Source organism: Neoarius graeffei, chromosome 12 (assembly GCF_027579695.1).
Source record: "Neoarius graeffei isolate fNeoGra1 chromosome 12, fNeoGra1.pri, whole genome shotgun sequence".
Taxonomy (NCBI): domain Eukaryota; kingdom Metazoa; phylum Chordata; class Actinopteri; order Siluriformes; family Ariidae; genus Neoarius; species Neoarius graeffei.
Window position 1 is genome coordinate 38,390,346 of NC_083580.1, and position 15,924 is coordinate 38,406,269.

Genomic DNA, 15,924 nt, shown 5'->3' on the forward strand with positions numbered 1-15,924 from the left:
CTTTGTTTGCAATGACAGCTTCAAGATGCTTCCTGTATGAAGAAACTGAGTGTTCAGGTGATATTTTAGCTTCATTCTTCTACACAGTATTTAAATTAAATGGTAAATAATGATATTGTTTATTTTACAAATTTTCTATAGACCCCTTGCACTGACATCACATTTATGTTAGCAATTGTCGCTACCCTTGTCCTGGGGGACAAGCGAACTTTGTTTACATGCTGTTCACACACTGAAGCCAAGCGAAGATGTCGGATGTCTGTTGCTGTTGTCCGAAGAAAACTACAGATGATGGATGGATGGAATCACCTTTGCAATAATTCAGTCAGTGGTTAATGATCAGTTCCCTCCTAATTTATTCTCTATTCAGAAGGCACAACTGAGTCACACAGGTTGATCAGTGTGCAGTGGACAGTAACAATTTTATCCAAAATAGTTTTTTCCAGCCTTCATCGATTTATTTCCATTTCACATGCATGCAGTTGTTGTAAAGTTAAATGTGGTTTGTGTAGAACACTCTCAAACTGTCATTTCTACACTCTGGCTCCATGGTGACATTTTGCACAGGACTGGATTCCTTTCATAACAGAAACAAAGCTCCAGTGCTCTCTGCTCTTAATCTTTTCTGTTCTTTCTGGATATATTGCACATGTTGCTCCTTGTTGGGTTTTTAACTGAGTTATGTCCAAGTTGTTTGCTTGGTGCAAACAACTTGGTTTGCTGAGTTTTCTGTGTCGAATAAGGAAGCTGGTTCATCTGTAAGAAAATCAAACGCTTTCATGAAGAAGCTAACTCAAATGCGAGCAGAAATAAAATGAGATTCTTATGCAAACACTTCCATACTCATGACTTTCTATTATTTTTAAATACAAGTTCTTACCTGAAATAAAATGATCACTACAAATGTGTGTATTCACAAACTTTTCTGGAGTTTTCAGGCTTAGATCCTCTCATTGTATTCTCTTGAACTACTCCTTTCTTTATTGTTCTTGAAGCATTTGCTTCTTTGTTAACATTTTTCTTGATAGCGGGGAGACAGTAATACCTTTTTATCTATTTCTCTATTTGAACAACAAAAAATAGTGCAAAAATGAACCATATTTAAGACAGATTAAGCCTTGCTTACATGAAAGACAGTGTCTGTTTGTCCCCCAGGTGAAAATATCAAATTATGCATGACATCATGCGCAAGGGGTTTACCGGGTTTAAATGTGGTGGTTGACTGGGTCATTTCAGCACCTTTATTTTTTTCTTGTGGAACAGCATTATAGTTTTAGAAATTTCATTTGTTTTTATTTTTGTCTTTTTTTAATTACCATTTACTTATAGTTAGTTTTACAAGTGGATAAGTTTTATTTTTATTTTGAGGAATTGATTAGTTTTCGATTTTTAAGTATTGCACAGCCATAGATCTCCCATAATAACTAGATAGGACACAAGCTGTTTAGCTGTTATTTATATTGTCTTGTTAACTATATCAATGCAAATACAGTAGGTGTCTTAACACTGAAATAATGCTTCGCAATAATGAAAATATGTGACTGAGCATTTGTGATCACTCTGAACATGTCAAACAGGAGTGTTGGTGAGCATGTTTTTCGTATGTTTAGAGCCAACATGAAAGAAATCCATGTTTGCTTGACTAAATGAAACTGGATATTATGACAGGTCAGACTATCGTGTTAAACCTTACTTAATTACATTTAAAAATATAAATAATGCTTAATTTAAAGTTATTGTAAATAAATGATGTTTGCTTGTCATCTTGGTGACTTGTGCCAGTCCTGTTGTCATCTGTTGTGACATTGAGACTTTTCATTGTAGATTTAAATGTTTTTGAGCAAGATGAAAACAGGGGAACTGTCTTGCTTAACATGCTGTTCATTCATACATAAATCCCTCTGGTAAAGTTAGTTTGCAGTGAGTTATTCTGTAGCTGCCATTAGAGTCAATTATACATTTTAAGTTCAGTTGATCAGTATTTAAGTTAAACATATGGATAATTTGTTTTATTAAAAGAGTTGTTTGTAAACATAAATAGAACAGAGTATAAGGATAAGAACATGTCTAAAAAACCTGTCTAATATTTCTGTCATGGAATTAATGTACTTGTGTTACCGTATGGGGTCGGGTTATTATTAGTATCTCTGTGTGCAAAGCACATGACGGGTACAACCGAGGATGATGCTCTAAGTGACGTTGCAGTATGAAGTTTTGGACTAAATTAAGCGTTAAGTTTCTTTTCTAACTCTCCTCAAATTAATGCAGCCAATGAGGTATGCAAGGTTATTCGTTCCTTTGTACATTATGCTCATAGGATATTGTATATACTAAGTTGGGAGCTAGTGGGTGCTAAATGAATTGACAAGATAATGATAACCTACCTGTGTTGAATGTAATTATTTGTAAGTTTAACAGCCTATAGTCTTTGAAGTTATTGGATTAGGCAATCTATATTTGTAATACATTGTTTGTTTAATGATTATTCTCCATGAGAATGCTTTGACTGATTTTATAATTAGCATATTTTTGCCTAGTTCTTGTGGCATGCTTGTTTATGGGCATTTATTGCACTGATGTGCAATAAATGCCCATAAACAAAGAAACTGCTTGTCTGCTAAAATATACTTGGGTCTTTATCGGATTTGTGCTCAGCATTCATCATCTTTGGAATTCTGTGGCAGCTGGCATTGCTGCCACCTTCTGGAACTAGTCTGTCACTGTTTTTAAGAGGAAAACGAAGCTGATTTTACCTTAGCCTAGTAAACTAGACCCACCCGCCTAGCGGCCAAAAATATTTTTGCCTAGTGAATGGGTCTAGCCTCGCACCATATAAACAAAAACACCCTGGGCATCAAATCGTGCCCGCCAATCACAATGCAAGGTTTTTGTTTGGATTCTTTGGGCGGGCTTTTGCAGGAGTGACGACAAAGCTGTGCGACGCTGGAGAAAGCACAACAGGAAAAATGGCTACGGCTAGTGAACAGCGCGCGTTTGACTCCGCTTTGGAATCAGTTTTAGAAGAATTAGACTTGGAGTTTTCGTTGAAACATGAGCAGGAAGAGGCTCTCCGCTCATTCCTTTTCAAGAAGGACGTTTTCGCTGTTTTGCTGACCGGCTATGGCAAAAGTCTGATCTACCAGCTAGCTCCGCTCATAGCTAAAAGGATGGGCTAGTTTGTGCAGTACGAAGAATTAATAAACAGCTTTGAAACATTACTTTTTGTTTGTTTCTTATTTTCCCGTTATTTTAAATTTAAGGGAAATTATTTCACCAAACACCACTAAATAAAAACTCTCAAAAACAGTTTAAGCAAACCCTTGAAAAAAATGAGTGTATGTTAAGTATGTGGTACAGACTCCAAACTTGTGGTCATTATCTCCAAACTTCTTAATATCTAGAACCTGTTTATTAATTAATACGCATTTTGAAAAATTATTTATTTCAAGGTCTCCCCCACTGCGCGCTCTGACTACGTCACAGTCACTGTTGCGCTGATTGGTCAGAGCGTTGGCCTATTGAGGTATTTCACCCACGTGACCAAGTCACGTGATGTAGCCATTTTGGACGGCACGCTTAAGTCCTTCAGTGCAAGGCGGTATGAGATGGTGGAGACCTTTGCACATTTTAACAAGAAAGTAAACTGTGATTCGTGTTAAATTGGATCTGTCTTTTATCACAAACACTGTACCCAGCCTTGGTATGGAGCCCTGTTTATTTATTTCTGTGTCCCGTTTCTTTCTAGCCTCTGTTATTGCGTTTTATGTCTGATGTCTGCTACATGCAACCCTAGACAAATTAACACTGCCTTGTTTCACTGCTCAGATGGGTTAACAAACACTGACCCATTTACTTTTTGCTATATATTTTATCAAAATTGCGTCAACTGATAAACTAACCTGAAATGAAATGATCACTGCAAAGTCTGGAGTACTCTGTTGGCTCCCAATCCTGTCTCTTCACAGCTGCAATCCATTTGGCCCTCTTGTCTGGGTCAGTAGGAAACCGGTAGTGATGTGTCGGTCGCGAACGATCCGGTTCAAAGAGCTGGCTCTTTGAAGTGAACGACAGGAGCCGGCTCTTCGGTGGGAGCCGAGTTGGGGAGCCGAATTAGTTTTTTGTCCTTAGGTGCCTCAGAGAGAGAGACTTTCACAAAAAAAAGTTGCTGTCCGATTGTGTCTTTGTGTTGTCTATTACCATTCAAAGGAAAAAAGTAGCATGGTGTACGCCTACTTTTTTTGGTTGGGGGGGTTGATGTCATTCACAGCTGCAAAAATACGAAAATTGGTGTAATGCTTAAAGCTGTGGAGTGCAGGGGAGAGGAGTCTGTGAGGCACCTGAGGAGGGGAAAATCAGCTGTGTATTTTATATTGGTAATATAACACAGTTTTGCATTATGTTTGTGAGAAAATAATTTAATTGGTAAGTAAGTTTTATTTCTATAGCTAGAACATTGTTACACTGCTATACTTTACAAAGCTTTACAATGGCGACAAAAACTAAAAAATAAAATGGAAAACATCCTATTGATAAAATATAAATAATAATGCAATTAATTAACTAGTTAATTGCAGCAATTAAATCAAAAATAAAATCTCAGGAGCCGTTTAGGAGCCGAAAGAGCCGGCTCCTTATAGTAAGAAGAGCCAAAAGAGCCGGCTCCCGAAAAAGAGCCGAAATTCCCATCACTAGAAACCGGTAAAAGGAGCGTCCTGCACGCTGTCCCTGTCTGTTGTGGCAGCCCACAGCACAACAAGCAAACACCATGGTTATTTATAGAGTGCTTACTGACAAATTAATCTATTTTAGGTGTCTGTAACACATTTTTTTTCAAGCTGGTTCTCCCTCTCTGTCTGCAGCGTTAGTATGTAGCTTGACGTTCAAAATGGCGGACACCGGGGCGTCACGTGACCCTGTGACGTCAGGTGAAATACCTCAATACGCACAGAGACAGTTTGAAAGACAGCGGTTTGTTCCTCCTACACCCTTCAGAAATGTCTACGGATCGAGGCCAGACTAAATATTCACATTTAGTCTGGTTTGCCAGGCTAATTTTACCTGTGATTCTATTTCATTTTAATTTGTTGCATTGTTCATTGTAGTTTTTTTAATTTAAATTTTTTTTGAACCTGTCATTTTTATTTTGGTTAACAAATTTTTTTTCAACTGCTAGTTTTAGTCTTGATTTAATTTTAACTATATTAACCCTGCTGTGAAACCAATTGAGCCCATGTTTACATTAGACCGTATCAGCGGATCATCAGATTAACGTTTTTAAAACGATTAGTGTGCACACAGCAACACCAATACACGATTTGCGTGCACACAGCAATACCAATACACGGATACGCTCGGCTCCGCAGGCATCCTGCGCTCCAAATCACTCCGCCCTGAACAGCGAGTGCCCTCTGGAGGGTGCGCACTCCGGCCTTGCGCAGCTCACAGAGCACGCGAGTGAAGTGAACAAGCTGTGATTCGGGACTGAGCCGCTGTGTGTGTGATCCCAGCGCATATCACTTACCACTTGCAAGTGGAAGGATGGCAAGCCTAAAGACAATCATAACTACACAATGGGCAGTATTTGCATCAGTATTTGCAGTATTTTCATACTTTTATACTCTTTAATGAAAGGTGATACAAGGCGGAAGTCCGCGCCATTTTTCAGCAGTCGTGTCACATGACCAACGCCAGCGAATCAGGAAGGTGGATGTCACAGTGACGTTGTCCAATGAGACACCAGCTAGAGCTCAGCACAGCGTATCCACGTATTCTGAATGTTTACACAGCACCGGAGCTGACACGATCTGGATTGAATACGTGGACGCTGGCGGATTCGCGTTTCCAGGCGGTTTAATGTAAACGGACAGTGCATCCGCGAAGAAAACGAGACAGATACGGTCTAATGTAAACGTAGCCTGAGTCTCCTTCGCAGTATGTTTTGGATCGTTGTCCTGCTTGAAAGCCCACTCACATCTCATGCTCATCATCCATTTCAGCTCAATTCCAGTATAAGACTGTGTTAATTTTCCCTCCAATAATTTGTTTTTTGTTGGTACCATGAGAAGAGAAACAGCCCTATACCATGATGCTTCCACCTCTGAACTTTACTGTAGGTATGATATTTTTAGGGTCATATGCAGAGCCAAACATGGAGCTTTGAAAAGTGGAGTGCATTGCCTGTTTTCTCTGTAACAACTGTACCCACTGCTTCCAATTTTTTTTATATCTTTTTTGAGTGGTCCTTAGCTCTTGGACTACTTTTCTGACTGTCCAGTCAGAAATCTTGTAAAAAGGTCCTGTGCATGACTGGATGATGGGCGAGTGATGTTCCTTCCACTTGCAGGTCAAGGTCATGAAATCTGTTGGTAACCAGTGCTATTGTTATGCTGCTCAACAATCTTGCTGTGAAAGTTTTGGGATGGCTCTTTGCCTCTACACATCATGAGAGATTTCTTTCATGACAGCTTAGTACCAAACGATTTGTTTATTTACATTCAGAGGTGGGTTCCCTTTTTTCAGTGTGGAAGTATGAACCGGCCAAGATGCACTAACTGAGCTGATTCTAATTAGAGAACTAATTAGTGGGTTTCTTCGTGTGTTCAATACTTTTTTCATGTGTCATTCTACTTTATTGCACGTAACTCATTTTAGGGACTAGAATACTATGATTTCTTATTCTGTATAGTTTTATTGTGTTAATATCATGTCTGCTCAACACTTCATGTATCTTGCTGCGCTGGAAATATATTTAATTGAATAGTTGATGTGTTGAAAATGTATTTCCCCCACTGTTGTATCATTATGCAAAATGCATATTTTGCAATAATGTGTAACAATACAACCTAATTAGGAAGTCAGTATTGTGTTGAAGCATTACACAAATGTTTTTCCACTTTCCATCTCACCCTCAGGCCAGATGACAGACTTGATTTTTGCAGAGAGGGATTTGGTTCACTCCCTGAAGGAATACATCCAAGCAGAGGAGTCCAAGCTTGATGCTGTAAAAAGGTACATCCTTATTGGTACATTCACACCAAATGTGGCAAGAGCGTTAAAATTCGCTCTGGCTTGCCTGCTAATGATGCTGTTGAAGCTCGTGGATGCCCTGTGACCTAGATGAAATTGGTAGCTCACTTGTTTGGAATGTTTTGTATTGCAAACTTTATTTAAAAGGGCTGCAAAGCAAACACGTGTCAACCGGCATCTTTCTGCTGGCAAACCTCATGAAATCTTTTAAATGTAAAGGTAAGAAATGGATTGATGAATGAAAAAAATGAACAGTTATGATTACATATTTGGTAAGACAATAAACTAACACCATAAACTAGCTAATTAAAGGCCTTTTGTGTGGTGTCGTGTGTTGATGCGAAGTGCCAAGTCAAATTTCCACATGCATTTTTTTCTTTTATATGTCCCTGTAGACAAACAGGGGCACATAATAAATAATGGGGAAACCCACCACTGCAATTATTATTTCCTCCATTGTATTTGGGAACAGTTTGAACAAAACCAAACTTTAGATGACTGTGTTCTATTGTATTCTTTAGAGTGGAGCACTTCTTCTAAATTCCAATTGGTTGCTGCCAAACAACACCACCATAGTTCATTTCTATAAAGTTGCTTGGTCTTCAACTTTGTTGGTGCATGAATGTGAATGGTACATTCACACTAAATGTGGCAAGAACATCAAACCTCCCGGGAGTCATTCCTTTTCTATGAGAGCCAGCGTCTCTTGGCGGCAAGCAGCGGCATGATCATTGACGGCACAAATTGGGTGGTGGCAGTGGCGTCAGAACAAAGTTGAAGTACAGGCAAATTTATGGCAATGGCACGGTTCAGCGGCAGCCAGGAATTTAGAAGTGCTCTGCTCAAAAGAATGAGAGAACAGTCATCTCAATTTTGGTTCCATTCAGACTGTTCCCAAGTACAATGGAGGAGAAATTAGTTTTAACACTTTTGTCACGTTTGGTGTGAATGTACCATTAGACAAACATATGAAGGAAGTTTTTGTCTTTATTTTATAATGTGTTGACCTGACCCTGAACTACAATTTTGCACAAAGCACATATAGATGTGATGGTGAGGTTTCTGCAAATGTTTGGCTGTATTTTGTGTGTTAATGTACACAAATGGAATGAAAAAATATATATATATTTGTGTGTGTGTGTGTAAAGAAATTGCTTTGTGACATGTCCATTGTTAAGTGTTATAATTTAATTGAATTGAAAAAATTATCAAATTTTTGTACTCTGGTGATCTTTACAGCTGGGCAAACAGGATGGATTTGCTCACTCTTGCATCAACTACTGATCCTGAAGCATTTTTGGCTCATCCAGTGAATGCTTACAAGCTGATGAAGAGACTTAACACAGAATGGTCTGAGCTAGAACATCTGGTGCTACAGGACTCTTCAAATGGTAAACAAAGATCTTTACTTTGAGTTGGATAGAATTCTAGTAAGTTGGTGCATTCACTTTCTAGTTTAACCTTAACTTTTCAATAAATATTTTAATCCAAGTGTGGCCTTGGTGGGCAGAAAAGCAAGTATTGACTTAATTTGACCTTAAGCAGAAGAGCAATTATTGACTACGCCACCAGGGGACTTTCACCCCAGGAATATTAACCAGAAAACACTTCACAATGTTGACACACAAGGTTCGTTTGACTAAAGACACCAGAGACCAAAGTTATGAAAATACAAAAAGGTTATTTTATTTTATTACAATGTTTACAAAAATAAAAATTATTTCCTTTACTTCACAAACAATCACTTTCATTCACACTCACAATCCAAAGGTTTGACTGACATGTATGTGGGGCAAGGGTAAGGGAGAAATCAATATTAACAGGGCTGAGGCCTACCAGCAGAGGGCAAGATACCAGGAGACGGAGAAGGGATCCAAGGAGGCACACCATGCAAGCATACATGTCACACTCACTGTAAACCAAATCAAAATAAATCAAAATAAATCAAAAACACAGCAAAAGGAAAATTCCACACAGGCATACGTGAACACACACACGGAAAATGGGGGAACACCACCACCTAGGGGATCAGCTGCCACCCCGCCTTGGGCACTCAGCACCTGAAAAGTAAATAAACAGAAAGGAGGTATAAGGAGAGAAAATCAAACAAAGAAACCAAGAAATAACATACAGCTTGGTCACAACAAACTAACCAATTAAAACGCACAACCACACACGATGTAAACTGAGGGAGGGGAACTACGCGGACCACTGATGATCCACAGCTTGCAATGGCCTCCCACCAGTACTGGCATACAGCTGGCAACAAAAGGCTGCTTGCCACGGCAGAAAAGGTTGGCAGACGTGGTTGCTAGCCACACACAAATTCACATAAAATAAGCTCTCGCGAGCATTAAACAGGGATGCAAACAGCGCGCCTTTTGGCGGATGTCGCTTTTTTCACGGCTGAATCGCGCAGATCCAAATTTTTTTTTTTTTAGGGGGGGCGTTGGAGTGTCTGATTATAATTTCAAAGTAAATTCTGTATTAAAATTACTAAATAAGCAAATCCGTTACAGTCCATGAAACAGGAAGTATAAGGATGAGAAAAAAACAGTTTAAATCCGGAAGCTGCGCACATTTGTGCAGCCTGAGCAGCAGGACTGCGCAAATGTGCGCAGCTTCCCGATTTAAACTGTTTTATTCTCATCCTTATACTTCCTGTTTCATGGACTGTAACGGATTTGCTTATTTAGTAATTTTAATACAGAATTTACTTTGAAATTATAATCAGAGACTCCAACGCCCCCCCCTTAAAAAAAAAATTCGGATCTGCGCGATTCAGCCGTGAAAAAAGCGGCATCTGCCAAAAGGCGCGCTGTTTGCATCCCTGCAAACAAAAGCAAATAAACAAAAATACCCAATTTAACAGAAAAGAAAATATCCCTCACACCACACTCCAAACACACATACACGCACACTGATTATAGATGAATGATGATCAGTAGGGATCGACCGATATGTTTTTTTCAGGGCCGATACCGATTATTATGGAATTGGGATGCCGATAACCGGTATGTGCAACCGATAAATGTAAACATTATAATTCACATGAAATTAAACATAGCACACACTGACACAGACCTTCATATCCATGAAATCTATGTTTAATTGTAAAATTGAACATGAAATTTTGTGCAGGGAGATGCCAGCAGCATTTGTACAATAAAGTCAAACATTAGTTATAATAAAATGAGAAATAAAATAAATATTCACCAATAAAAAAATAAATCACTCCCTACTATATTACAGCTCACCATTTTCAGTGGAAAATAAATGAAAATACACTCTGGATTCTGGATAGAGAAAGTGAGAACGGAGTGTTAAAAGCTCTGGTTAAAAGGAGCGGCTGCTCCTTTAAGAGTATATCACTTTCTGAATCAGAAGCGCTAGCGAGGAGAATCACTTGCGCAAGAATTATAAATACTAGTGGAGTACATTACAGCGCAGTGTGAAGTAGCATAAGAACATTTAAGAGTTTAATTGATGTATTTCGTTCATTAGCGTTTATCCAAGCAAGTGTGCATCCACGACACAATTAATTACTGAGCCCACAACAAGCGTCCTGACAAACTCCCTACAGTATTACATAGCCTACTAGCACCATATCACACCTGGCTTGTTTAAATGTTCAAATAGCGCTTTATAAAGTTACCTAACATATACAAGTGCAATGCGCTTTTTGAGCACGAGTCACGTCATGAAGTTTACTCATCACCATAACAAATAGCCAGTAGGCTTGCGCTAGCCTACAGAAGACAAACACTACATTTTATTTCGTCTTCCCTTGACCACCTCTCTGTATGGCTGTCATTCTACTGTTTGAGTAGAACTACTGACACATTCACAACGTTTCCAGACGGGGATTTAAAAATGACTGCAGCCTACGTTATGCTGGGGACTGCTTACTATGGACAACATTACATGTGGTTTCAGCGAGACTAGTTGGTTGTAGGCTAATTCAAGTGCTTCCTTCCGTAAGCTAAGTTTGCCTAGCTACACAGATGCAAATGGACAATTTTAACGAGTAGTAGATGAAGAATGTAAACATATAACGATGTTGTGCTTTTGCAACTTGTGTGTTTGTGACTTATTGCGCCAAAAGCAGCGTGTCCTTACCTTGAAGTGGGATCTGCTTCTGCCTGAGTGCCCATACGGCCGCCTTGAAACAGTTCACAGCGTTAAGTTACGCGTGTTGATTGGCTGTATCCCTTGTGCCGCTTCTGCCCGAGTGCCCGTACGGCCGCCTTGAAACGGTTCACAGCGTTTAGCTACGCATGTTGATTGGCTGTATCCCTTGTGCCGCTTCTGCCCGAGTGCCTGTACGGCCGCCTTGAAACAGTTCACAGCGTTTAGCTACGCATGTTGATTGGCTATATCTCTTGTGCCAAACAAATCAAATGTTGTGGTGGGTGGGACCGTGTTCTTGAACTCAGAGAGGCGAGTGCAGGAAAGGACGTGCAGTGACAGTCGCGTTAGGAACGAAATGGCTGCAAAAAGGCATGTCATTGGCATATCAGTGGAAATTATGGCCGATACCGATAACCCTAAAAATGCAGAATATCGGCCCGATATATCGGCCAGGCCGATTATCGGTCGACCCCTAATGATCAGACACACAATCTCTCACACACACACACACACACACACACACACACACTACAAAGGTTAAAACTAGTGTTAAAGTGCTATGGTGGTTGGTGATTTCGCAGCCCTCCTCATGCAGGCAGCTGCACCAATCAGAGAAAGCAGCACTCGGCAGAAACGCGTTGGCAAGAACAGCAGCAAACCCGGACCAAAACCGGCAACACCTAAAGAACACGCAAAATACTCAATTAACGCCACGCTTAATAAACTCAGAGTAGTAGGAATTCAAGGGGAGGGGCACGTACCAAGCGATCCAAGACTTCTCGCCTAATCCCAGCGAGGCTCACAGAATTCCATGGGTCATCTGCACTTAGTAACAGACGCCAAGAGAATGTTCGGAAATCACCGCACACAAAATGCACAGCTGGGCAAGACCGAAAGAAAGCCAAACGGTGGATGCACTGAAAAGCGACCAAAGGCAGATCAGCATTGAATTGAGCAAGGTAAACAAACGTAATAGCATGCTCGATCAAGCATACATACCAGTCACTGGCAGACAAGAAATCACATCGCAGGAAGATGATGCACTGCTGACAAGAAGTGGACAAAGCCAAACGGTGGGAGCACGGCCACAGGTAAACAGGAAGGAGTGTGACAGGAAACAGTGGGGGGAGGCAGGTCATCACGCCTCCAGAGTTCAAAATCACTCTACCATAAATAGGCTGGCGACGCACGCCATTGGTTGAGGCTGCCCCAATTACTAAGGAGCACTTAACTCAGTGCGTCTCGCCACACAAGTATCAAGTTTTAGTTTCACTGAAGCATATTACATGCTTAGTATTTCAGGGAATGAACCTATTTTTGTTTGTTTTTTGTTTTATGGTTACTTTTTTTTATTTCAGTCATTTGTTGCTTCTTAAGTTTGTATGAAGTGTTTGTTTCTTTTGCATGTTTGTTTGGAACAAATTTGGTATAAAGCCAAGACTTGTCTCGGAAATGGTAGAAATGCTAAAATGTATACTGTAAACATGTAGTGAAGGACTTTGGCAGCAAGATGGCACAACAGGTAACATTGCCACCTCAGCTGGAGCATCCCAACTTTAATGCTGTGCTCATATATTTGTGAGTTTTGCATGTTCTCTGCATGCCTACATTTTCTCCCACCTCTAAAACCGTGGTATTAGGAGTCGGCTTGTGCAGTATTTCACATCTCGTGATTTTTCATTTTAAAATTTTGTAATAAATGATTTGTGTGTCGGCGGCACGGTGGTGTAGTGGTTAGCGCTGTCGCCTCACAGCAAGAAGGTCCTGGGTTCGAGCCCCGGGGCCGGCGAGGGCCTTTCTGTGTGGAGTTTGCATGTTCTCCCCGTGTCCGCGTGGGTTTCCTCCGGGTGCTCCGGTTTCCCCCACAGTCCAAAGACATGCAGGTTAGGTTAACTGGTGACTCTAAATTGACCGTAGGTGTGAGTGTGAATGGTTGTCTGTGTCTATGTGTCAGCCCTGTGATGACCTGGCGACTTGTCCAGGGTGTACCCCGCCTTTCGCCCGTAGTCAGCTGGGATAGGCTCCAGCTTGCCTGCGACCCTGTAGAAGGATAAAGCGGCTAGAGATAATGAGATGAGATGAGATTTGTGTGTCCAGTAAATTAAACTGATAGCCTACAAAAGACAGGAAACAAAGAATTTCCACCATTTCAGGCTTAATGAGAGTAAAAGACTATAATAAAAACAATAAAAGAAATAAATAAGTAATCCCCTGTATCTTGGATATAATCCTTCTAAAAATTATAATCCTTCTAAAAATTTAATGACCACATGGCTGAAATTTTCTCTGAGATTTGAATGCTGACCAGCAGAGGAGAGCACTGCTCAAAAACACTGCATTTATTCACTTTCTAATTATCATCACCATTAACATTTTTTTGTAAAGTGTAAGAATTGACACTTCATTGTAGGCTTGTTTTCATTTTTTTTTTGGGGTGGGTCAAAGTCTTCATCCTTTTTTCCCTCTTTTAGATTAAAAAAAGAGAGATTTTTGACCATTTTCAGGTGACTTTTGGTGTCATCCCTAAGAAATATATTCAAGTATATATTAATGGGCTTCTTGTCTAATTTTAGCTATGTTGAACATAATTCATGAGAAATTCTCTCCATCAAAGTATTTCAAATTATTCTATGGGTGGCACGGAGGTGCAGTGGTTAGCACTGTCGCCTCTCAGAGGTCTGAGAGTTTGAAGGTCCTGTGCAATATCTTAGCTGTTCCTGGGACTGAGCTTTTCTGGACAGAGATCTCAGATGTTGTTCCTGGGATCTGTTGGAGCCACTCTCATAGTTTGGGGTCACTTCACTGAGGGCTTCCATCACCACGGGGACCACTGTTATCATCTTCCACATCTTTTCTAGCTTTTCTTTCAGACCTTGATACTTCGAGCTTCTCAAGTTCCTTTTTCTTGATGTTATTGTCACTTGGTATTGCCACATCTATCACCACCAGCCTTGTTCTCCCGTTTATCCACCACTACCATATCTAGTTGGTTAGCCATTACCAGTTTGTCCGTCTGTATCTGGAAGTCCCACAGGATCTCAGCTTGGTCATTCTCAACCACCTTCATAGTTGTCCCTCACTTTGACCTTGGGACTTCAGTCCATACTCAGCACAAATGTTTCTGTACACTATGCCAGCCACTTGGTTATGGCATTCCATATACACTCTTCCTGCTAGTATCTTACACACTGCTGTTATGTGCTGGATTGTCTCGCTGGATTGTCTGTCTTTGCACAGTCTATACCTGGGGTCCTGTCTCATGTAGTAGACCCTGGCCTCTGTTGATCTTGTGCTTGGGGCCTGTTCCTGTGCAGCTATGATTAGTGCCTCTGTGCCGTCTTCTGGTCCAGCTTTATCAAGCCACTGATAGGATTTTTAAATCAGCCACTTCTTCTATCTGCCAGTGGTACATCCTGTGCAGTGGCTTGTCTTTCCATGATGGAAGCAGGGTATCTGATGACCGGCAGGGTGTCTGTGTTGATGGCCTGGACCTTGTTCTTCCCATTCAGCTGACTTCTCAGGACTTGCCTTACCCTCCATAGGTATTTAGCTGTTGCTGCTTTCCTAGCGGCCTCTTCACGATTGCATTTTCTTACGGGATTCCAAGGTACTTGTAGTTGTCTTCTACGTTTACCTAACAACCTGTGTTCCCCCCCCCCCAAATCTGTCCCTCTGAGTTACATGTCGGTCCTGGGATTGAGATGCTGACCTCTTCTGCTCCTCGGACCTGCCTGATCCATCCTGGTGCCCTGTGTCTGGTTGGAATCTCATCGCATCGCTCCTGTGGAGGACGGCCCCATGTGGACAGTTGAAAGTCACCTGGAGGACGCCCTGGACTCTTACAATAATTATTTTATGGCTGAGGACTACAGTTGACTTGCTAACTTTAGGACTGTGGTTGTCATGAACAGTTTTGCACTCAAGTTTCCATCAATGAAGAGTTTATAACATCAACAAAACTGACTTCATGTTAAAACTGTTAATGTTATAGTCATGTTGTCTGTTGTTGCTCAAATGAGGATGGGTTCCCGTTTGAGTCTGGTTCCTCTCGAGGGTTCTTCCTCATGTTGACTGAGGGAGTTTTTCCTTGCCACTGTCGCCACAGGCTTGCTCATTGGAGATAGATTAGGGATAAAATTAGCTCATGTTTTAAGTCGCTCAAATTCTGTAAAGATGCTTTGCGACAGTGTTTATTGTTAAAAGCACCATACAAATAAACTTGACTTGACGTCTGGTAGCACCACCCAATCATTTCTGACTGCCTTCCCTCTCCTTGTTACCATCCAGGCACACTTTATCTAGTCCGAGTGACATTCCGATGTCATTGCTGTAGATCCTGGTAGTGTGGATCAGTGAGTCACTGTCTCGCTCAGACCTGGCATATAGCTTGATAGCATTCTTGTAGAGGAGGTGGCTGATGGTTTCTCCATTTTGCAATCTGTATCCATAGCCATTGGCTTGAAGTTGGCCTCTAGGGTTGTTTTCCACAGCCTCATTGAGTTCTTGTTGTTGATGTACAGTTTCAAGCATTCCAGGATCCATGTGTGGGGCATCGAGTCATAGGCTTTCTTTTAGTCAATCCAGGCAGTGCACAGATTGGTATGTTTGGTTCTGCAGACTCAAGCTACTGAGCTGTCTACCAGTAGGTGATGTTTTGCTCCTCTGGTGTTCCTACCAATTTCTTTCTGGGCCTCACTCATGTATTGAGTCATATGCCTACTCATCTTATACACTATGATGTCTGACAGGAGCTTCCATGTTGTGGAG

At 40.9% G+C, this 15,924-nt stretch overlaps 1 protein-coding gene across 7 annotated transcripts in view; it reads left to right on the forward strand.

Annotated features, from left to right (window-relative positions):
• Positions 1 to 15,924, forward strand: part of LOC132895349 (prolyl 4-hydroxylase subunit alpha-2-like) — a 422,856-nt gene that overhangs the window by 153,880 nt on the left and 253,052 nt on the right. For 5 of the 7 annotated variants that reach the window (XM_060935865.1, XM_060935866.1, XM_060935869.1 and 2 more), the window contains 2 exons: positions 6,912 to 7,008; positions 8,266 to 8,417. In XM_060935865.1, coding sequence (XP_060791848.1) covers positions 6,912 to 7,008; positions 8,266 to 8,417 — 249 coding nt within the window. Of the gene's footprint in view, positions 1 to 2,210; positions 2,277 to 6,911; positions 7,009 to 8,265; positions 8,418 to 15,924 lie in introns of those variants that run through there. The other 2 variants (XM_060935868.1, XM_060935872.1) reach the window with 2 other exon arrangements.